At 39.3% G+C, this 22,896-nt stretch overlaps 1 protein-coding gene across 1 annotated transcript in view; it reads left to right on the top strand.

The window, feature by feature from the left end:
* Positions 1-22,130, top strand: part of si:ch73-60h1.1 (calcium/calmodulin-dependent protein kinase type IV) — a 28,437-nt gene extending 6,307 nt beyond the window's left edge. The window contains exons 4-11 of the mRNA XM_042006432.1: positions 2,216-2,298; positions 4,874-4,946; positions 12,273-12,363; positions 13,243-13,317; positions 15,954-16,029; positions 16,402-16,528; positions 18,717-18,869; positions 21,302-22,130. Of these exons, the coding sequence (XP_041862366.1) occupies positions 2,216-2,298; positions 4,874-4,946; positions 12,273-12,363; positions 13,243-13,317; positions 15,954-16,029; positions 16,402-16,528; positions 18,717-18,869; positions 21,302-21,796 (1,173 nt within the window). The 3' untranslated portion in view covers positions 21,797-22,130. The remainder of the gene's footprint in view (positions 1-2,215; positions 2,299-4,873; positions 4,947-12,272; positions 12,364-13,242; positions 13,318-15,953; positions 16,030-16,401; positions 16,529-18,716; positions 18,870-21,301) is intronic.
* The last annotated feature ends 766 nt before the right edge of the window (positions 22,131-22,896 follow it).

Consider the following 22,896-nt stretch of genomic DNA (forward strand, 5'->3'; position numbering starts at 1 on the left):
CGACAGACCAGTCCAGGTCACATGTCAAAACTTGTTTTAAATCATTTCTAATCATGTCCGGTTCAAAGTCATGCTTCTAGTCTTCAGGAGACTTTGTGTTTAGGCGACTAGTCCAAGTCATGTCTCAAGGTTTTGGAAGAGCAGCCTAAGTCACATTACAGGACTACTTTGAGTCACATTAAGTTAGGTTTAAAGTCACGTCCCAAGTGTTTTAAGGACCGATACAACCCATGCCTCTAGTCATTAGATGCCTAGTAATGTCATGTCAAGATTAATTCAAGTCAGGTTCAAGGCTCTACTCTGTATACCATTCCCAGTCATGTCTCAAGTGTTTGAAGGAACGAGCCAACACGTGTCTGCAGTCTTTAGATGTCTAGTCCAGTTTGAATCACTAGTTTTTAAAAGACTAATCCAAGTCAGTTTTAAAGCTCTAGTCTTTTGACATTCCAAGCCTTGTCTCATGTTTTGAGGACCGAGCCAACCCATGCGTCTAGTCTTTAGAAGTCTAGTCCAGGTTAAATCTGTACTTTTTAGAAGACTTGTCCAAGTCATGTCTCAAGACCAGTTTGAGTTATGTCAAGTCTTTGTAGGACTTTAGACCATTCCAAGTCATGTGTCAAATCTGTAGATGACTAGTTTGACTTGGGTCTTAATCCAAGAAATCCTTTGAGACAAAGAACTTCACATTAAGATCAAAAGAAATCTGCAAGGACCCAGAAAAAGAAAATCCCATGATGCATCTGCTCATCAGTGTTTGTGCATCACTTCCTCTAGTTTGATCTGATCAGTTTATGACACTGACTGTTTGTCAATAGTTTTTATTGAACATCTACAAACAGACCATTCAGCAGTAACACAATCAGAATGAAAATAATCCATCCATGCCTAAAAATACCACCAATGTAACTCTACCTTTCCCTCATTAAATATGCTGTATCTATCAATACCTCTTTGGCTCAGCTGTAAGTCAAACACTGTAAAGCGAGTTCAGTGTTTGAGCAGAATATTAAAGTAAGTCAATATTTCATGTTTGAACCAGAAACAAATGCTGAGGAAGTGTGAAGCCTTTCATGTTTTATTTTCTACATATTAAAATGTAAGATTAAAACAAGCCTTTAGGTTGATTATGCTTCAAATCAACAACAGCTCCACCCTGCAGACCGACAGGACTGGTGCTGTAGATGTGTTGCATATGGACCTGGCAGTCAGAGCCCGTGATTGTGGGATGCGTCGGTACCCTGCCGTTCTGAGGTGGAAATGCTCAGCTAACACCATATGGCCATGCTAACGAGGAGCTGTTGAGGTTGCTCTGGATTGTTTCTAAGGTGTTGATTTGTGGTTGCGGCAGAGCTGTGAGATGTGAGGAGTTATTTCTGGTTCTTGCAGTTATAGTTTCTTCATTTCTCCCACAGTGACTCACTGTTGGAGCAAGTCAGTCCAAAGATTAACAACTGCGTAGCTGGTGAATGCGTCATTTCAGGGAAGAAATTTAGGGCCGATTTTTAAAATCTGTGTGTTAAATGATGACATTTGTATTGCTTTGATTCACCTGTTTTATTGTCATCACTATCTGCTGCTGGTTTGTTGGTTTTAGAGCTTTTACCTCTGTTAACAAAGACTAGCTGTTTCCCTGAACATTAACATGTCCCCTGGTCTGAAGGTCTGTAATGAAATGACTTTTTCAGCCTGTACCCACCCGTCTGACCCAAAGCCAGCTGGGACAGGCTTCAGCTCATACAGCTAATGGATGGATCGGCAGATGGTCTGTTTCTTCAATCAGACATAATGAACTACCCTCAAGCATTTGTCAGTGGATTCATTCTTAAATGCACATTTCCCTATAAGCCTTTTTTGCCTTTGCATGGTTGGTTTTTAAGAAGTCCAACCTGAGCTACAACTTCTGACAACAGGTGATAAAAAGATATAAATATAAGGTAAGGTAAGGAAAATAGTAAAGGTATGTCAGAAAAAATTAACTCAGATGCAGTTTTGTTTCTGGATTAGTGGAAATGATTGTACCATGAGAACCACAGGCAGGCTTTTCATACAGGCCATTATGCTAACAGTGAGTTTTAAGGGGAACTTAATTTCAAATACTATAAAAAACAAATACAAATGGTGGTACACAAGATGAATGATCGACACAAACAGAACCCCACACACACAGTTGAACAGTGTGACATGACTAAGCGATCTGGTTTTGTTTGTTGCTCAGATCCAGCTGAAGGAGATCTTCGAGACGGACACCGACATCGCTTTGGTGTTGGAGCTGGTGACCGGAGGAGAGCTGTTCGACCGGTAAGCGTCCACACGGTTAGATGTTGGTGCTGCTGGTGTGTCGGTGGTTGGTTCAGTTTCAGAAACAGAAAAGTTTTGTTGCTGGTGTTAAATTTGTCAGACTGGTTGGTTTAGCTGGAGAAAATCTTATATTTGTTCTGCAGAATTTTCTTTATAAAATGGCAAGTCTTAACTTTTTACATTACGTATTTGTTTTTGGATGAGAATCTGTTTTCATTGTATGAATGATTATCACATATCAGGAAGAATAGCTGCAGCTTCTTGCTGCTACTAACAGGATCCTAATAAAAGAAAGAAAGAAAGCTCTTGCTTTTTGCATAAGTTGGATAGTTGCCGAAGCCACCATGGTTAGTTGCAGGCTTTTCTTGTTGCACTGGTTGGTTTAGTTGGGAAAAGATTAGCAGTCGAAGCTGCACTGTTTATTTGCCGATGCTGCTGCTGTTGCAGTGGCAAATTTAGCCTTTTTTTTCAGGTGTTGCTAAATCTCTGGCAAGCAAGATATGAAGGTGACATTTTAGCTAGAGAAGTTTGCACGTTTAGTTGCAGATGATGTTTTTGTAATTAGCTGTTGTAAAGCAGCACTCTAGATGTTCTCACTTTAGCGTCCCCTAACGAAGGCTAATTCAGCATCCATCCTGCATCCATCCTCTTCTCTGAGCTCTTCCCAGCCAGAAAAAGTCAGACCAATGCTGACTCCTGCTCTGTACCTTTCTCTCTTTATTTTCCTTTATCCCTCCAGTCATGTCCTCTTGGAATTCTTTGCTGAATCAGCCACGGTGCTCATTCTAAACTGCCACTGTGTTGATATCCAGTTGCTGCCATGTGATGTGTTGCCATAAAGCAACACGCAGCTGCATGTGATGCCCTATGGCTGGAAAAATAGTTGTGAAGTGCACTTTCTCTGCCTCTGTATGCTGCAGGGAAGCAACGGCTACAAGAATGTACAAATTAAATGTCAGTGTGCCATCAAAACAAGTCAAAAACACAGAGTTTAAGGCTGAAAAGGAGAAGGTGCATTCAGAATGACTATGTTTGGTCTGCCTCCATGGATAGTACGGTTTGTGCATTTAAGTTCATTTTTCTGCAAACTTTAAAATGAAGATATTTGTAACTAAAGAACTTGAACATGAACTTGTTGAGACTGATTGAAGTACTGTAACAGTCACTGCCTACATTTACACCTACTTCACACTGCATTGCCCACCATGCGCTGTGCACTCTAGCATAACAAACCGGCAACGTTTCTAAGGTTCAGCTCTAAAATGGCAAGTGGAAATGAAAGAAGAGACGCTGCAGATGCAGCGTGCGCATCACATGCTTCCTGTGCTTATGATACTTACAGGAATATTACATACTGTCTGCAGAAGATTCCTACAGTAAAAATATAACATTTCTGTGGAAGTTATGTCTGCCTGCACTTCAAAAGCAAGTTAGAAAGTCAGCCTAATGCACTTCTAATTTAATTTGAGAAGATATCTGCTAGTTTTTGACATTAAAAAAAGCCATTAGGAGAAGGCAAGAGCCTCTGCCAACAGCCCCAAACAACCCAGATCACACTGCCTGCAGCCTTCAGGGGTATGGCTTCTCGGTAACAGGTTAGTTGGTGAATTACAGGTTTCTCAAATTCAGTCTTTCATTCTCAATTCTAACGTAAAACAATGGAAATGAACTGAACTTTAAACTAGTTCATGAGAAGCATGAACTTGCACAACACTAGTGAACACTTAAGCCTGGTACACACAAACTGGGCTGTTTTGAGATTTCCCTGTCCAGTTATCATTTGGTCTGTGGTGTGTTGCACCGAAACGGGTCGTAGCCGACAGTTGGGCTATGTTGTGTTGTTCTTACTCTCAAATGTAAGTCACTTTGGATAAAAGCGTTTACTAAATGACTGAAGAATAGAATAGTAGAATTCAATATTTCAAAACGGATTTCTGAGGAACGCAGACGACTCGTGCATTCTGACTGCGTGGATGGTGACGTGGTAAGGAATCTAGCCAATCAGAGAGCGAGCTGGCTGGGGAACAAGGAAGTAAATAAAGTCTGTTTTCACACCATCTCCAGTCTGTTATTTTGTACAGTTCTGGCTTTTTCTGTTAACAATAGTCCCAAGACCACCATCATTCCCTCGTCCTGTATATCCTCTTCCATGCTGTGTGTTGTGTTTTCCAGTTGTTACTGTTTCTTCTTCTTTGTTTTTGCCGGTTGTTGCTATGGTTCTTCTAATGTCTTCTATGTTTCAACGTTTGTCCGGCTCCGAGGAGTAGATTGTAGATGAGTTCGGGACAGCATCGTCATGTGTGTGTTCTGTGATTACATTTTCGGAGCAGAACACACACAGTACGATCAAAACTGATTTTTTTTATCTGTGAGGTCTCGACCAGATAAAAAATCTCATAAGATAGAAAAAATCGTGTACCAGGCTTTATTTGAACTCTGGTGCAGAGGGAATATCGCCCCAAGTGAGGCTGTAAAAATAAAATATGATAAAACCACTGGTATAAATATTCAAGGGTTACTTTGGTCTGTACTTGGGCATTTATTCAATATATTGACATATTGTTTTTGGTTTCAGGATTGTGGAGCGTGGTTACTACAGCGAGAGAGATGCAGCTCATGTCATCAAACAGATCCTGGAAGCTGTGGCGGTAAGATGCTGCATGCAGGAAATGATAAAACCCATTTCATATAACAATTTCCCCCAAAAGATTACTGTAGCTCAACACAGTGTAAAGGAAATAGATTACTGAATAAAATACTCACTTCACATTGACTGAGTTTGTAATTTAGTCTAAAGAATTTTTACCAAGTGAGTTAATTGTGAAAAAATAAAGAGATAAAAATGAGTAAATAATTAAATGATGATGAGAAAAGTCAGCTGTGACTAAACTTTATCAGTTTAGATAACTGAAAAAGTCCTGGATAAATAAGAACGCTGCCCTCCACGTGGGCAAAGTTGCCCATGGTGGGTTGCAGGTGTTGACCTGAGCATGTTTACTGCTGTATATTGCTGCAGCGGTTGGTTGAGTTGCTGAAGTTGCTATGATTGCAATGGCTGGTTTCATAGTTGCCAACTCTAGCTGCAGGTGCTGTTGTTGCATTGGCTGGAAGAGTTACTGTCATTGCCATAGTGGGGTTATTGTCAGTTTTATTGCAGTAGTTGTCACGTTTAGCGCTTCTTTCATTGTGACATTTAGTTACGGTTCTTGTCTCGTTCTGTTGCCGGTTTGGCTGTGATTGCAGCAATTTGTTTCATCACACTAGTTGCCAATTTTTAGCTGCTACTGCAAAAGTTAATTCAGTTGCTGTAGTTGCCATAATTATTTGCATGTTCTGCTGTCATTAAGATGGGTTTAGTTGGAGCAGTTGCCATGTTTAGTTGCAGGTGCTGCAGTTATTGCTGTGCTTGATTTAAATGCTGAGTTGTGTCTGTCTCTGTCAACATGATTAGCTTTTGCTGCTGTGGTTGTTTTGTTCAGTTCCAGGTGCTGCTGTGATTGCAGTTGATAGTTTTAGGTGCAGAAGTTGCCGTGACTAGCTGCCGTTATTGCAGAGGTTGCTACAGTTGATGGTCTAATCCTATTTAGTAGCGTGTGCTGCTTTTATTGAGGTTTGTTTAGCTGCTGTCTACAAAACGGCAGCTTTGGTAACCTGACCGCAGTTTTCAGGGTCATCAGAATTTAGCTATGTCTGGGTTTTTGCTTTGGATCAATCAGCTGCTCCATCTCTGCTTATTGGATTACTGCTCACCCCCCACCGAACCTGTTCGGTCTCTGCAGCCTCACACACCAAACCTCAGCTCTAAACTGGCTGTTTTTAGTTCGGTAGGTGTCATAACTCCTGCCGCTCGTCAACATGTCAGTGAGAGTGTGAATAAAGAACTTTGCCATCACTTTCAGAGGTGTTGCAGGAGGATTTTGCTCCTTTTGATGGAGCCAGATTATTAATTATCAGGTCATATTTTTGTGATAAACATATTTACGCTGAAGTCTATGAAACCGATAGCCATCTGAGAGATGAAGGCTCTATGTTCGATAATCAGCAGCTCTTTCTGCAGATTTCTTCTTGTGTAGGAGTGAGTTCTCCTTCAGCTGGTTAGTCACACATCTCCTGTTTCCACCCAGATTTAATGAAACGTTAAAGTGACACAAAATCACATTTCAAGGTTAGCATGTAGCTGCTAGTAAAAACAGGAATTCACTGATTCTTTTATCCAAAACTAAATTGTTTACAGCAGCAAAGATAATAACTGAAGAAATCATTTACATGAATAACAGATAAAATGAGCATGAGGGGAAATCTGATGATCAGAAGCTTGTTTTTCTTTGGCTGCAGCTGCTGTTCAGTGATAATAAAAGATGAGCTGAGGGAAAACAAACAGCCATGTTTACACATTTAGAATGTTGGCAATCTATTTTCCAGGCTTTGGTCCTAGTTTTTTACCTTAATCCTGTGTACGTGCTACATGCCTTTTAGCCAGATATCTGTGATATTGTGAGCTGAAGAGCTCTGGAGTGACTTAAATAGTGAAGTGTTTACCAGAGTGAACAGTCTGATTCCTCTGAAATCAATTTCCTCTCGGTTATGCAACCATGACAACAGTGCAGACAGATTTTTGCAGGATTTTGATTCATCAAGAGTTCTCACATTTGCTTCGTTATAACTCCCAGTCGTCTACTTCTGTAGTTGTTGCATCCAACTTCTGTTCAGATAAACAACAAACAAAGCAAGTGACAAGAGTCTTCACCTTTCCAAATTTTATTCAGATTCACATATTTTCTTTGCATTGAGTGTCTTTCTTTGTTTGCCTGTTCTGATTTAACAGTGTCCCATTTTGCCATTTCATAAGGAGAAGCTGTTCATTTTTGATGTGCTGGGCTGCTGCTAGCCATCTTTAGTCTGGGTCCTTTGGATAAAAATACGTGTTTTTTAGTCACATTTTTGTCATTTCTATATTTGTGATAGGATAGGAGTCCAGGTGTAATCGGCAAAAACTCAAAAAGGTTTAAATCTATTTTAAATCAGTTTTAGTAAAAAATAAGTCTTTTAACAAATTAATTTAGGTCAGTTAGTGTGTTGTAAGCTGTTCATTTAGACTCATGTGGAACAGCAGCAGGTCTGAAATACTACATTTCCCTCCATGTTTACGACAGCGTTTAATACGAGGCATTACACTTGCTGCCCGGCCAAAAATCCCCGCATGTTCTACACATAACAGTAACACACACAAGCTAATGAATGCAAACAAACTAATTTCAGCCTGAAGTCAGCAGCCCATTTACACTATGTGGAAAACTTTAAGCTTACTAAGAAATTTGTCACAAACCGATTGTTGAGTCAGATTGTATGTAAATGATTTGTTAACAGGACTTGTTGTAACTTACCTTTGAAAGAATATCAGTGTGGTGAGTCCTCAGGTGCTGCTTGAGGTTGGTGGTATTTTCTCCACCTAGTTTGCCACATTAACTCGTGTCTCCCTCTACAAAGCATGCTGTTTTCTTTCAGATGGACTATGCTGAAAGTATGTCCACAGATCATTTCATCGTTTCCGACCACCAAGCCCCTTTGTTGACGCTGCCGCCATACATGAATTAATAAACTCAGCTGCGTGTGTGTGTGTGACTAGTGACCGCAGGTGTGTTGTGCAGAATGTGCGCTGCATGCCAGGTGGTGGGCATGATCAAACACTGATGGGATGCAGCAGCATTGCTGATACTTTTTAGCTTTTGGCAGATAGATTACAAGCAGGCAGAGATGTGCAAATGTTAGTGGGTAACAGAATACCCACTAAGACTTTCATCTAGTCCGGTCTCGTCAACGAAAACTCATCATGTTTTAGTCATCAAAGAACCGTGTTTAGCTTGTCAACGTCTCATTATCGTCATGAAAAAAGGAGTGTCAACAAAACCTCCTGCCCCCCCCAAAAAGAGTTCCAGAAGGGCTGAACTCTTAAAACTAATAAAGCTAAATAAGGAACAGAAACAGAGACCAAAAACATGACAATAGAAAAGGTAAACTTTAAATCGTAGACACAGAGTTGTATGTAGACTGTATAGATGCAGGAAGCAGAGTTGCTCCACATGGCAGCAGCGTGCAGCGGCTGCAGGTCTCTTATGTAACAGCAGCTTCCATCCTGCTGCTGAACAGATTAAAACCAGAAAGGATTAACACGCACACACACACACACACACACACACACATCACACACACTGACCACAGCTGACCTACATTTAACAAGGAGAAAACATACGCCTGTTTATGTATGCATGTTTATGTGTGTGTATGTTTGTGTTAATGTATGTGTGTGTGTGTGTGTTAGGATTACAGAGTGATTGTACTTGTTTTTGATGTGTGTGTGATGTTAATCTGCAGCAAAGAAACATGCTGCAGACCCTGAACACACCAACATGGTTTCACAGCAGATTTCCATCATTTGAAGCTGATGCTGACAGAAGAACAGCATTTTATGCCTGTGATTAGAAAAAAAAAAAAATCAGAGAAATGTATTTTTTTCTTTCTTTTTTTTAGTGTAAAAAAATGACACAAACAGAACATGGAGGTCTGCCATCGTTTCCGTGCTGTTTATGGGTGTATGAGTTCCCAAAACTTAATAAAAAACCTTTGCATTTTACTGTCTTAGCGTTGTGTGAACAGGGTCGTAGTCAGCACCAAGTAATGTGGATACTGAGGTTCTCTTTGAACATCTTTATAGAGCTAATTTATTTTGAGCTCCAATGTTACTTTTAATTAACCGAATTAATGTGTAGTTCCTGATTACACTCATTGGAATCTAAACATCACCTGGTTTCCCCACATTATCTTAAAATGAATCTAGAAGCACTGCTACGTAGCTTCATGCTAGCTACGTAGCTTCATGCTAACATCAGGTTAATATCCTTACATAACATTAGAAGTTGTGTTTGCACAGGGATTAAATCTCTTGTAGAAATGTGCAGCCACGTGTCAATAGTTTTAGAAGATAATTAGCTAGGAAACTAAAATAGACTTATAACTGGTGTAGTGATACTGGTGTTCTATGCAGATCTGGGAAGATGTTTCCTTCTCCTCCTCCAGTCACTTGAGGTGGTACCTGTGGTGTCCAGTCAGATTTCAGAGGTGGCAGTGTCACCATGGACACCCCTCTAGCTCCACCCCTGCTTGGAAAAACAATCTTTGATTTGTTTTTGAAATCATGAATGCTGCATCTCCTTGACTGAATTAAAGGGACCAACTGTCTCCGTCTGCTTATGAAAGAAGACCCTGATTCAGGACATCAAGCAGGGTTCAGTCCATAATCCAAAGTCTAATTCCAAACCAGAGGTCAAACAGAGGCAGGCCGTCAGCGTCACATCCAAACAGGCGTGGGACGTCAAAGCATAGATAAAGGGTCAATAGGAACAAAAGGAGCACAAGGAGTGTTTAAAAACAACAAAAATTTAAAGGAAAACTCGGCTATGATTCGCTAAGGAACCAGAGAAGGAGAAAAAAAAGGGGTATGTTAACTGAACACATGTGCAGAGGAAAAGAGGACATGAACCAAAACTAAGATGAGTGTACAAATAAATCATTTTAAAATAAAACCAAGAGATAACAAACAAACGGTATCCAGCTTTCTACCAGCAAACAGCTCAAAAAGCATCTGTGATGGCACGGGAGTGCATTAGTGCACATGGCATGAGTAATCGCTGCATCTGTGAAGGCTCCATTAATGCAGAACAATATGTGCAGGCCTGGGATGCTGCTGGCTTCTTTCGCAGGGAATGCCAACTATTCTGTAAACTCTTGACCTCTATCATGCAGTTTCTCTTCAGTTCCCCAAAGCATATGTTTTGCTGTCATTCAAACCAACACAGGTATTAAATCAGTTACAAATGATCATTTTCTGATTTAAATAACGTTTTGTGATGTTGAACTTGTAAAGAAGGATGAAACTATACCAACACTACAGTCTGAATCTGCCAGCTGAGTTTCTGTTATTAAATCAAATGCAAAACATTTCAAATGAAACTTTTAATTTTTAGGCATTTTGAGTCCTCATGAATTGTCCTTGGTTGTCTCCTCTCACTACTCCACCCTGCATGGGCCATCTGTCAGCTCAGAGCTTCACTCTGTCTCACTTTATCCTGCCAAATCCTCCACAGACCCCTCCAACCCCCACCTTCACATCACCGGAAGGCTTTCATCTGCACCCCACTTTGCACTTTGTTCTCTCATACTGCAAAAAAAACTGCAACGTGTGGGAGTCTGGTCTGTTCTGCAGGTTTATGTTAGATAGGCGTACGCAGTCTGAGCATGTTCAGACCCGGGCTTTGACCTGGAAGTAACAGATCAACAGAGAATATACACAAGGGTTAACATGCATCTGATCTGTAAAGAGAAACACATGTGATGTGAACTATCAGAGGTTAATTCACCTGTCGACATGGTTTCTACTGGTTCATTTGTTTATCGGTTGTTTTGGTTTGTGACTAAATAGGGCAACCAGAAAAAGCCAGGTACCAACAAGCTTCAGGACATGATGAGTTTCCACTGTCTGACAAACTTTGATCAATAAATTGATTCTCTTCGTTTGATTAAATATTGGAACAAGGAGAGTCATCTAATTAGAAAGCTTTGATGTAACTGTGTGTCTGTGTACCTGGGTACATTCCTGTCTGCTCTAATCTCTATGTTTTGAACTGATGAAGTCAGATTAGTCAGAGAAAACTTGTGTAGACGTGGGCAGAACAATCAAACTCCAAACAGACCATAAACCAAAATTCAAACCAGGGATTTTCCAGTTAAACCAACACACCACCATGCAACTCCCGTCTATTAATAAAGAGTTTTTCTCATCCCACCTATTTAAAAAATACAGAAAAAAGTGAAATAATACAGAAAAACTGTAATAATTTTTTTTTTTTTTTTTTTTTACAGTGACTCCTTAAGCTATTTGAATTGTCTACATGAAATGTGCTGTAATTAAACTTGCTTTGCTTTGCTTAGCTTAAGGTTATCAACCCTTAAAACCCCACCAGATCTCCAGCACCCCGAATGTTCACCACTGACGATATCATCACCAGTGTCTTAGGAACGGTAGTGTGTGACTGTGGGGTGAATTGTGATGGATAGTTTACCTCCAGAAGGTTTACAATCCAACCACAAAATGTAGTGTTTATTCAGAGCTCACCAGTTCTTGACGTGGAAATGATGATGAAGCCACTTCCTGTCAGACTTTCCTCCAATCAGAGAGCTTAGATTGACGGTAATGTCCAATCAGGAGCAGCCAAAGATCAACCAGTGAGCAGAAAGTTCTATGTGTGTGTGAAAAGAAGAAAAATAATGCTCCTCTATGGCTGGAATAAAGCCAAGAAGACGTTTCTGATGCACAGTGGCGCCACAAAGCAGCTGAGCTGGAGTTGGTTTAGTGAGGATAGCAGGTAAATAGTAGCAGGAATAACTGGAAATGAGGAAAAAGTGGAAACATGGAAATAGTTTCTGTTGTGTGTTTGTTTTTAAAAACAATATTTTTTCTCCTGAAAGCCAAGACTTGAGAGAACGATGAGATGAGAAAAGGTTTGGTCACTGTTGATCTGTGTGTTATTTCTACAAAGTTCTGTTAGTAATAAATTCTGCTTTCTTCTTCTGGTCGGCCTTTATGCTGCTATATCTATTCATACATTCATTTTACATCATTTTAGCCTCATAATCTGACATCTGAGGCTGGAAACATCATGTCTGCATGGAGACTGTGCAGGTCTATGTGCATTTCTACATTTTCAAATAGCAAGAAATATAGATTTAAGGGTAAAAGCTGCATTAATTTAACTTTAATGATGATTTTGTCAAAGTATTTACCGTCCTGCAGTAGAAATGTAGCTTATCTGTACTTTAAAGGTCCATTTTCTTTGGGAACAGACATGAAACGAATCACTCTGTGTACTGAATATTTCAGCATCTTTTACATTTTTTTTCTCGTGTTTTTTGTGTTTCAGTATTTACATGAGAACGGTGTTGTTCATCGTGACCTCAAACCAGAGAACCTGCTTTATGCTGACCTGTCACTGGATGCTCCGCTGAAGATAGGTAACAACTCACCCCTGCTTCTCCACAGGAATGTAATGGCGAGCCATGGAGCTTCAGTCGGCAATTAAGAAATAACAATTCAGTTTAACTGCATGCTGATCAGTACACAGTTTTTATAGGGACTTCTTTAATGGTATGATGAGATTTTCTCCACTTTGGTCTAAATTTCAGTGAAGCTATAAACACAGGCATAAATGGCTCAGTGTGACAGTTGTGTTGACAAACACAAACAACTTTTCCTGCAGTTAAAACCTGAAGCCAAGAGAGATTTTAGGGGCAAAAACTTTTCCCTGTTTTCTTTTAAAATGCTGACTCACCCTAGATGCAGAGGTATATAATAACAGAGCTGATGCTGAGTTATAGGTAGAACCTAATCAGGCCGGTGGAGCTGACCAATCAGAGCAGAGCAGATGTTTTGGAGAAGATTATAATTTAATTGTCTTCAGCTTGAAACTTAACTGAGTATTTGCACAGAAGGAGCTCAAACTTTTGCACACAGCGGATTATTTTTAAGCAAAGTTCTTGGGAAAAATATTCTGACTTCACTTGAAAGCACGACTGTGTCTCTGTTTGTGCCGTTTGAAAAACAGAAACGTCTCACAATCACATTTTTAGTTCCGGGCCATCGGCCCTTTGTTGGCTCATTATTTCTGGAGAAGCATCTCTGCGCCCAGATGGCTGGCGAGCCCCCGGCTAACCACTACGGATGGAAGAGTGCGAGTCCTCTCCATCAACTTCCTTTAGTTTGCAGAGTCTCCTGCAGAGAAACACATAACCTCCACCTCCACAGCCTCACCCACTCGCCTGTCTTAAAATAGAAACTGCAGAAACTCTCGACAAGTTTAAAACCTGAAGAGCAAATCTTCTCTTCTCTCACAGCCGACTTTGGTCTCTCCAAAATCATTGATGACCAGGTGACCATGAAGACCGTCTGTGGTACTCCAGGGTACTGTGGTAAGTAAAATAAAACCAACAGAGAGAAGGTGGTGAGGCAGTGACAGTAAATGGTAGAATAGCACAGTTAAATTAGAGCATGGAGCAAGTGAAGAAGTGGATGCACACGGTGTAATGTACTGAAGTAGATGCAGAGGGTTTACCATCTGAGGAAGAGGTTTTTTTTTAGGTCCAATCCAATTTCTCTTTTTTTACCCCTACACCTTGCTTTTCCTTGTACCCTGTCCCTTAAAACGAAGTGGAAGGGGTAGTTTCACCTCTAACTCCTTAACACTTTGTTGTAAGGAGTATCTTATTTCCCCTAGGAAAAACAGACGATGCCCCTAGGAAATGAGAAACTCCTACTGTACCGTTATACGTCATCAGAAGTCGTCACTACTTGATACTTCAGACGAAGCAACAAGTATCTATGACATCTGAATGCCAACAAAGATGGCGTCTACAGCTGTTCAACTCTTTATTTATCGTCTCAGTGGCCTGGCTGTGGACAAATTTCTGCATTTGTCTTCAAGAGGATGAAAAAACCAGAAGATGTTATGTTTTAATTAGACTGTAGCAAACTAGCTAATGAACGTTACTGATTAGTGGTTTGTAAAAGTTGGCAATTTTGACCACAAACACGATGAACGGGGCTGTAAGTAAAGAGTTGGGTTAGGGGTTAATCTGTCAGGTATATGTTGGGAATTTTTCATACCCCTTCGTTTGAAGTGCGGCCCGGAGCTGTCTTCATTTGGAGGGTTGTGTGGCCCTCACTGTTATCTAAGCTAAGGGGTAGAAATGGGATTAAGTCTCAATATGTAGTATGTGCATACTTCTCCCACCCCTTTTTTTCAAACTTGTTAATTTATTGATGTTGATAATGTTTATAGTATTTTTTCTTCATTATTATTTTCTTTTTATTTTAAACATATTTCGTTTCTTTTTTTCTAAATCTTGTTCGTACATATCATACATACATACTGAATTAAAAACTTACTTAAAGACGTACTAAAGATCAGGTATAAGCAGTAGAAAGTACAGCAGATGTAAAAGTAGAAGGAAATGTAGTCAATTAACTTCAGTACCAACGGCAGGTAGTATCAGTGTAGTACCAGTAGACGTAGATGATGTAGTGTCAGTAGTGGATCAACAGTAGAAAGAGTAGTAAATAATTAGTACTACTAGTAGGTGATTCAGTGTCAGCAGCAGGTGGTGTAGGATCTGTATTATTTGTAGTAAGTGATGTAGAATTAGTAGTATTAGTTAGTGATTATGTAGTATTAGGAGGCAGTTGTTTAATGTCAGTAGTTGATGGTGTAATATCCAGATTTTCAGTAGTATCAGTGGTAAATAATGTACTATAAAAAAAAAGATGGACCACTGCCATTAGTATAAGTACTATTAGCAGTAACTTTGGTAAATGTACAATATCAGCAGTATGTGTTTCACTATCTTTACATATGTTGTGTTATCAGTATTAATATGGTGTATTATCTGTGATAGATTTGTATTAGTAGATTATGAAGTAGTATTAGTTCATGGTATCAGTAGTATATGGTGGAGTATCAGTAGAGTAAAGAGTAGAATGTGTAGTACCATAAATATCTGCTGTAATATCAGTGGTACATGTATAGTAGTGTCACTAGTTTAGGATGTAGTGTCAGTACCATATGTGGTTGATGCATAATATTATCCATAGTAGATGGGAAAGTGTCAGTAGTACATGGTGTAATATTAGTATTTGGTTTGTACTTATATCAACAGTAAATACTACAGTACTTGTGGTATCAGTAGCACTGCAGTATTGGTGGCATCACTATTGTCAGTGGTAGATGGTGTAGTATCAGTAGTGCCTGATTTGGTGTTAATAGAAGATGGCTAGCTGTACTAGTTTGTAGTATCAGTAGTATGTAGTACTATATGATGTGAGAGCAACGGTATCAGCAGTGGAGTTTATATGAGTGCTCAATGTCCAGTAGTAGATTATGTATTATTAGCAGTACATTTAGTACTTTCATGCATTATCCAGTGTAGTATTAAAAATTAGTAGTAAATTGTGTAGTATTAGTATTATCAGCAGTAGGGTAGTATTAATGTTATGTAGTGCACAGTCAGTGATAGACATGTAGTAGTAGAATATGAGGTATTAGTAGAATTCTGTGTTCTGTTAATAGTAGTGGTGTAGTATCACTGCACATTTATATTAGTGCTGATAGTATGTGATGTGGTATTAGTATTATTGTGCTATATGTGTATTAGTGTTAGTAGTAGATGTAGTATGAGAAGTGCATAGAGTATCAGTAGTATGCTGCATAGTATCAGTAGCACATGGTATAGTGGTAGTATAAGTGGTAGATGATGTAGTATCATGTTAAATAGTGAAGTATAAATAGGGCATGGTGTAGCAATGGTAGTATGTGTGTGTGTAGTATGGCTAGTATCAGTAGTATAAGTGGTAGAAGGTGTAATGTCAGTGTTAAATAGAGAAGTGTCTGCAGTCCGTTCTGTAGTACCGGTACACATCATGTGTATTCACCTGTGTGATGTGGAGCTGGGCGGTGATGCGTTCACTGCAGCTGCTGCTCTGTGGGATTTCTCAGACCTCAGTCAGAGCTTCTGTCGGCCATCTGGCTGCTTACTGATTCCTCTCCCTGCAGCTCCAGAGATCCTGCGGGGAAATGCCTACGGCCCTGAGGTGGACATGTGGTCGGTGGGCGTCATCCTCTACATCCTGTGAGTGTCTATTAAAACATGCTGATTCATTATTGACTCATTGCAGGTTTTACATGTAAGATTTATGTTTTCCATCGGTCTCAGAACAGCATTAAAGGCGGTGACAATGGGAACCACTGCATCCTGTCTCTATCTGCTCTCAGACACTAATTGGGTGTTAATGGTGCCCTCAAATGGGTTTGAGTCGATAACGACGCGATGCTGTTGTTTCTCCAGAAGCCATGGGGCATTAAAGGCATCCTCCTCTACATTTCCGCTTGTTTTCTTTAATCTTGTCTCAGGACTTAAAATGATTATTGATTGTCAGTGAGGCTGAGATCATCTGCATCACTGATAACATTTCATTGATGAGTCCTGCTTCCTGTTCTGCAGGCTCTGTGGGTTTGAGCCCTTCTTTGACCCGAGGGGGGACCAGTACATGTACAGCCGAATCCTGAACTGCGACTATGAGTTTGTGTCTCCGTGGTGGGACGAGGTCTCCCTCAATGCCAAGGATCTAGTAAGATTCTCCACCAACCTGACATTGTCAAACACTTAAACTCTGATCTGCATGAGACTTAACAGCTGATCCACGGACATCTTTGAAGGACCTGGACATGCTTTCTACCAAGTCAGAGACAGGCTAGAATTAAAGTATGTGGTCTTTACTGACTCTTGTCTTTAATCTTGACTCGTGTCTTTAATCAGCTGAAACTAAGACTGGTCTGAGGGACCTTGTTTCCCCTCAGCAGCCAGAGATTTAAACATCGATAACATAATGAACTGCCTACATGCTCCTTTTTAACACACTAAACTAAATATTTTTCTCTCACCTGTCCAAATGCACTCACACTCCAGCATCACAAACCTGGTTTTACTGGAGTCAAGAGTGGAGTGGGATTTGATATGTTGCATATTGACAGTTGGACATGTGGACGTCCACCGGAGGGACTGAACCTTTCCACAGGTTCTTTTAGATCCTAATGCAGTGGTGTCAAATACAAATGGCCAAAACCGGCCCACCAGAGGGTCCAACAGGCCCGCGGCATGTGAAATGAAAAAGAAGACATTTACTGTCATTTTAGTAAAAATATAATTAATATTTGTTCACATTAGGTGGAATTTTTTCAGTTTAATATTTCATGACTTTATCTAATAGATCCGACATCAGTTTGTATGATGAGGTGAGTCAGTTCAGGTGGTCAGGATTACTACACACATGTGGAAAAGTACACGTATGTACATTTAAAATAACTTCTAGATCTGGAAAGATTACTCTGATCAAAATATGAAATACTGCATATTTCCTGTTTAATCCCAGATACCTGAGATTAAATGTTTTGGGATTTTGTAACGCATGCGTAAATGTGTAAATATGTTAAGTAAATAAATATTAAATAAAACAGAATTAATACAGATAATATAAATAGTTATAAATAGAAATACAATGTTTAAAATAAAAACATACAATATTCATTATATATTAAAAAAAGCGGCGAGAATTGCTTAACTAGGTACCAGATAAGCAGCAAGAAAATGAATGGATGGGTATATTAAGTTAACATTTATAAAACAAAATATATTAATGATCAATTTTAGAAATAGAAATACTTTTATTAATAAAATATTATAAATAAAAAATTAAATAAAGCAACACTTATGAACTATTGAATAAATATATCTATATTTTATATCAATATAAATATATAAATCTAAATTTATTTGTGTGTGTATATATGTATATATATATATATATATATATATATATATATATATATACACTACCGTTCAAAAGTTTGGGGTCACTTCCCTATTAAATCCCATGGCAAAGTGGCCCCAAACTTTTGAAAGGTAGTATATATACTATATATATATATATATATACATATATATATATATATATATATATATATATATATATATATATATATAAAACCTAAACATAGTCACATATTGGAAATATAAATACATTTTATATGGCTAAAACATATGATAAAATGTTAATATAAATAAATAAATGAAATAATTAAATCAAATGTGCAAATAAAACATGGAAATGATGCTGTCATTACTTCCCTCAAGAAATTTCATGTTCTTCATGTTTTCTTTATTAAATATAAACATCATGATAATGTACTTGTACTTTGCACTAAAACTAGGGGAAACATTTGGAGTGGTCGTTATTTATAGGTTGTTATTTTACTGGTTCGGACCACAATTTTACTGGAGATTTGGCCGAAGAACCAGTTTCAAACAGATTTGATGTAGACTTTTTGCAGATTCCTTGCATCTTAACTAACTTCAACGCCTATTTTAGTACGATTGATTGAGACTTGTGATGTGTTGGACGTGTTTAGGATAGACAGGGTTGGAACTTTGTTTCACCTCTGACATTTGCTTTGGAATTACATAAATTCTGTAGCAAAACATTTTGGATGCACATTGTAAAAGACTTTAAACGTGACATAAGCTCCTGACATGAGCACATTGTAGGACAGGAGTACAAATGGTTGGCTCTCCATCAGAGGTGGGCCCTTCCCAACTTGCCTCAGACCTCAGGACATTAACCCTTTGCCTCAGGATTGCCAAGACTGTCCTCTAACTTTGATTTATTTGACTTCACTTGAAGCTGCTGATCATATCAACCATTACCAAACATCCTGAAGAGGATTGTGAATTTAGTCCCATCCCTTTTGGTGCACCTGCAGGTCAGTAAGCTGATTGTCCTCGACCCTCACAAGCGCCTCAGTGTCCGGGAAGCCCTGCAGCATCCCTGGGTGTTGGGTAAAGCTGCCCGGTTCTCTCACATGGACACCACCCAGAGGAAACTGCAAGAATTCAACGCTCGGCGCAAACTGAAGGTTTGTAGGTGTATTTATGGTGGTTTATGGTGTTAAAAAATGTTTTTGTTTCTTATATTCTGCTAATATTTAGGGAAGTAAAAACTTTTTTAACTGCATTTGAAAGAAACAGTGAGTCACTGATTTGATACAGTTGAACATGAATTACTGATAAAACTTAAAAAGTTTTAACTAATAAGCTGGCTTATTAGTTATCTAAATAACAGAGAACTGTATGAAGAAATAAATCAGGTGAAATCAAAATCAATGAAAGTAAAGTTTGAAGTTCCACAAGGCTTCGCTTTGGGACCATTATTATTGTATGTTAATAAATGAGTCCAGTTTATTGAAAGCTATTTTGTTTGCTGATGAAATTAAACTAATTTATTATGGAGACAATTTGGAGGAGTTTTTGGAAAATTCCTGAAAAAACTGAAGAGTTGTTTTGATATTATTAATAAATTAACATAAAATGTAAAATTAACAAAAATTATATTGTTTGGCAATAAATCAACCAACGCTAATAAGAAACTCTTGATAAACAATATGGAAATTGAAAAAATTCCTTAGAGTAAAAGCAGATGTAAAAATTAAACTGAAAAAACCTTATAAAATGTATTAATTAAAATATCTGTTTCAGCCCTTTGACCCATAAAGGCCCGACCCATGAAAAAATGGTAAGAAAAGTCCAATTTTTAAAATATGAGGTCTTTATTTGGCCCTTAAACTAAATGTAAAAAAAAACAAAACATTTTTTGGGGGGGTGTCTACCGTTTATTACCATGTGATAGTTTAAAAATATTATAATGTGGTTTTCTGCTTCTGGGTATCTATTAAGGGACAGAAGACAAGTATCAGATGGTCTTCAACAGGATTTTAAGCAAAGTTTTTACCATAAATTGAATCAAAATGTCTCAGAAACTGTATGTGACAAATATGACACGTCGGGCTTTTATGGGTTAAAGATGTTTTTAAATCAGTCATCATTGTACACTTTCCACCTTCATACCCAACACATGAAGACAACAACTACTTTAAATTCTCTGTTCATCAAACTGAAAATACTGAAAGTTGAAGCCCTGGTCGATTTTAAAATTGTTAAAATTATGTAGAATTATAAATGATCAATAGCCAAACAAAATCCAAAGTTTTTCCAGTTAAAGGAGAATAAATTTAGTCTAATGGGCTGGACACACGGGAGGCGACCAACGACAGCGATGGCGGCAGCGATGGCGGCAGCGATGGCGGCAGCGACGCGCATCGCGCTTTGAGCGCTTTTCTCCAAGAAATTTGATTGGTTGTAATATTGGAGGGAATTTTAACATTTTCAAAGCAGTCGGTGACAAACAAGGCATGAAGGATGAAGAGTCAGAAGACTTTGCTTGAACTGATGGAAATCCTGCTGTTGACTCTATTGTATAAAAGAGAAAGAAAACCCTGGGTTCATCCTACTTTACAAACAAGGACACAGCATGGTGAATTTCATCATTTGATCTCAAGGCTGATCCAGATGAATCCAGAACCTACGTTCAGACAAATTCACTGTGGCGCAACTCGGCTGCTTTTTTATTTACATCTCTATAATCTTTGTGTGAAGTATGGTAAAGTCTGGGAAAGTCAGACGCAGCTAAAAGGACCTGCTCCTCCATGTTGAAGGGGTTTGCAGACTACGCTGTACAGCCTGCTCTCATTGGTCAGTCAGTGAAACCCTTGCTGGTTGGTTGTAGTGCCACAGACAGCAACAAAAATGCAACATTTTTCTTTTTTCTTGTGTCGCGTTGCAAGCCCCGTGTGCTCGTCCACGTGAACAAGTTCAACATTTCACATGCACGGATGTCGCCTGTGGCTTGGCTGGAGGAGGGCAGCGATTTTCGCTTTAAGTGCATATGTTCCATAGGAAATGATGGAGACGGAGCGAGGTCGCCTCCCCTGTGTCCAGCCCATAAGGAAAAATCCCAGCTGTGCAAACCAATGTTAAACTTCAGTTTCTCTACAAGAGGGTTCAGTGATGGAAGAGCTGCAGTGAGACATGAAAACATGTCAAATAACAGGAAAATGTAAACACATGACTAATGATATTATTAAAAGCTTTGTAACAATCAATGAGGCTTATTGAAAACAATATAAAGTGCATTATGGTTTATTTGGTTGGGTATTATTATTATTGTGCATTATGGTTTGAAATAAATATCCTGATGAAATTCTGTGAATGTAAGTAAAGATACGATTTCAAACTTTAACAGTTTTAAGTTTGTGTGTTAAATGTTCACTTTTCTGTTTGAAATTTAAGTTTGAAATAAAAATACAGAAGAAATTTAAAAAAAAATGATAAAAGTCAGTAAATGACCCTACCTCTTCCACAAACAGAAGTTCTGTCTAAATGAGGTTAAATAATAGTACTAGTTAGTATTTTGCTGCGTTGCCTAAACTGCTTGAATGTTGTGTGTCAACAGGCTGCCATGAAGGCCGTTGTGGCCACCAGTAGGATGCACGAGGGCTCGCGGCGTCGTACTGACAGCTGTGAGATTCCCGGTTCAGGAACTTCTAGACAGAGCAGCATGCAGCAGGACCCACCTCCTGAGTCCTCAGACCCCACCACAAGCAACAAACAGAGCCCACCCCAGGACCAGCAGGTACCGCAGAAAGTCGAACCCAAGCTCACCGACCAAAGTGCCATCAGCCCCTCCCCTCCTCGCAGTCCCAATCCGCCCACTTATGAAGCCACGCCCACAGGCCCCGCCCCCATCCGGCCACCTCTTCGTGCTGACGGGCTCCGACAGGCATCAGTCATCCCCAAAACAATGCTGGTCCAGCCACGGCTGCCACAGAAGAGCTGCTCTGTTATTGAGCCCACCCCCAAAGTTGAGGCCACACCCCCACTGGGCTCACCTCCAAGTCCCAACAACCTCAGCAATGGCTTCACACCGGGGGCGGAGCCAAGCAGTTAGACCACCCACTGCCAGTGATCCCCTGACAGAGCTCAAATCTTGTACTTTGCTTCGGTTTCTTACCACCAAAAAATGATCACACCATTCAGCCTTCCATCAGCTCGTTAAATACCCCTGAATTAACCTACTGGAACAAAATTACACCAGAAACAAAAGTATCCATAACACCCAGTTAACATTAACCATTATTGCCAATAGCTGCTAAGAGAGTTTGTTTTTGGGGTTTATTTGTTTCAGATAAAAGAGAGACTGAATTTAGGAGCAGTTTCAACGTAAATGAGAATTTTTCTGAACTGTAAATCACTTAATATTAAGGAAGTTTAGGTACTTTTCAGCCTGAGTCTTAATCTCATATCTGGGTGACATGCTGCCTCAGTCAGAGACCCAGGAAACTCCTGTAAAATGATATGTATCACAGCATGCAGTGATGAAGGCTTTCTAAGGATATTTTGCTTTAAGAGAGATTACTGTAGTCCAACATGTAAACAGAGAGTAGACCTCTGGATTTATTTACCAAACATTTTGTTTAGGCCTGTCCTGTTGAAGTCCAGTGAATCTTAATCTTGTCTGGAAATTATTTACACCTTGCTAACTTATCCAGATGTGGTTTGATTGTAATGATCTCTGGGTGTAGATTTTTACTGCATCAGTGCAGATACATAGAGGGCCATGATCGCTTTGAAGAGCTCATGAAGTGTGGTGCTTCATTCTGATTGCATACTCACCCTTTCAGCTCTAAAATCAGGCCACTTTCAGTTTGGCCTGCAGTTTACTGCCACTTCAAAGGGAAAGTTCAATGTTTTGCACAGTTCACTAATTAAATTAGTCTTATTTAAGTGGGAGATATTCACTCTCATGTACGTGTTCAGTAGAGAGCTAGAGTGGAGCTCAACAGCTGGCCAAAGCAAGCTCAGATCTGCCAACAGCTGATGGCCAACAGGGACACAGTGGACATGGAATACGCTAAGCATCGTTTATTTAACCAGTTTCAAGCCTCTTGCACACACACACACACACACACACACACACACACACACACACACACACACACACACAGATACAAGTACATGAATCGATCCAACAATTCTCTTAAAAATTAA

Source organism: Melanotaenia boesemani, chromosome 14 (genome assembly GCF_017639745.1).
Source record: "Melanotaenia boesemani isolate fMelBoe1 chromosome 14, fMelBoe1.pri, whole genome shotgun sequence".
In the NCBI taxonomy this organism is placed as follows: Eukaryota; Metazoa; Chordata; class Actinopteri; order Atheriniformes; family Melanotaeniidae; genus Melanotaenia; species Melanotaenia boesemani.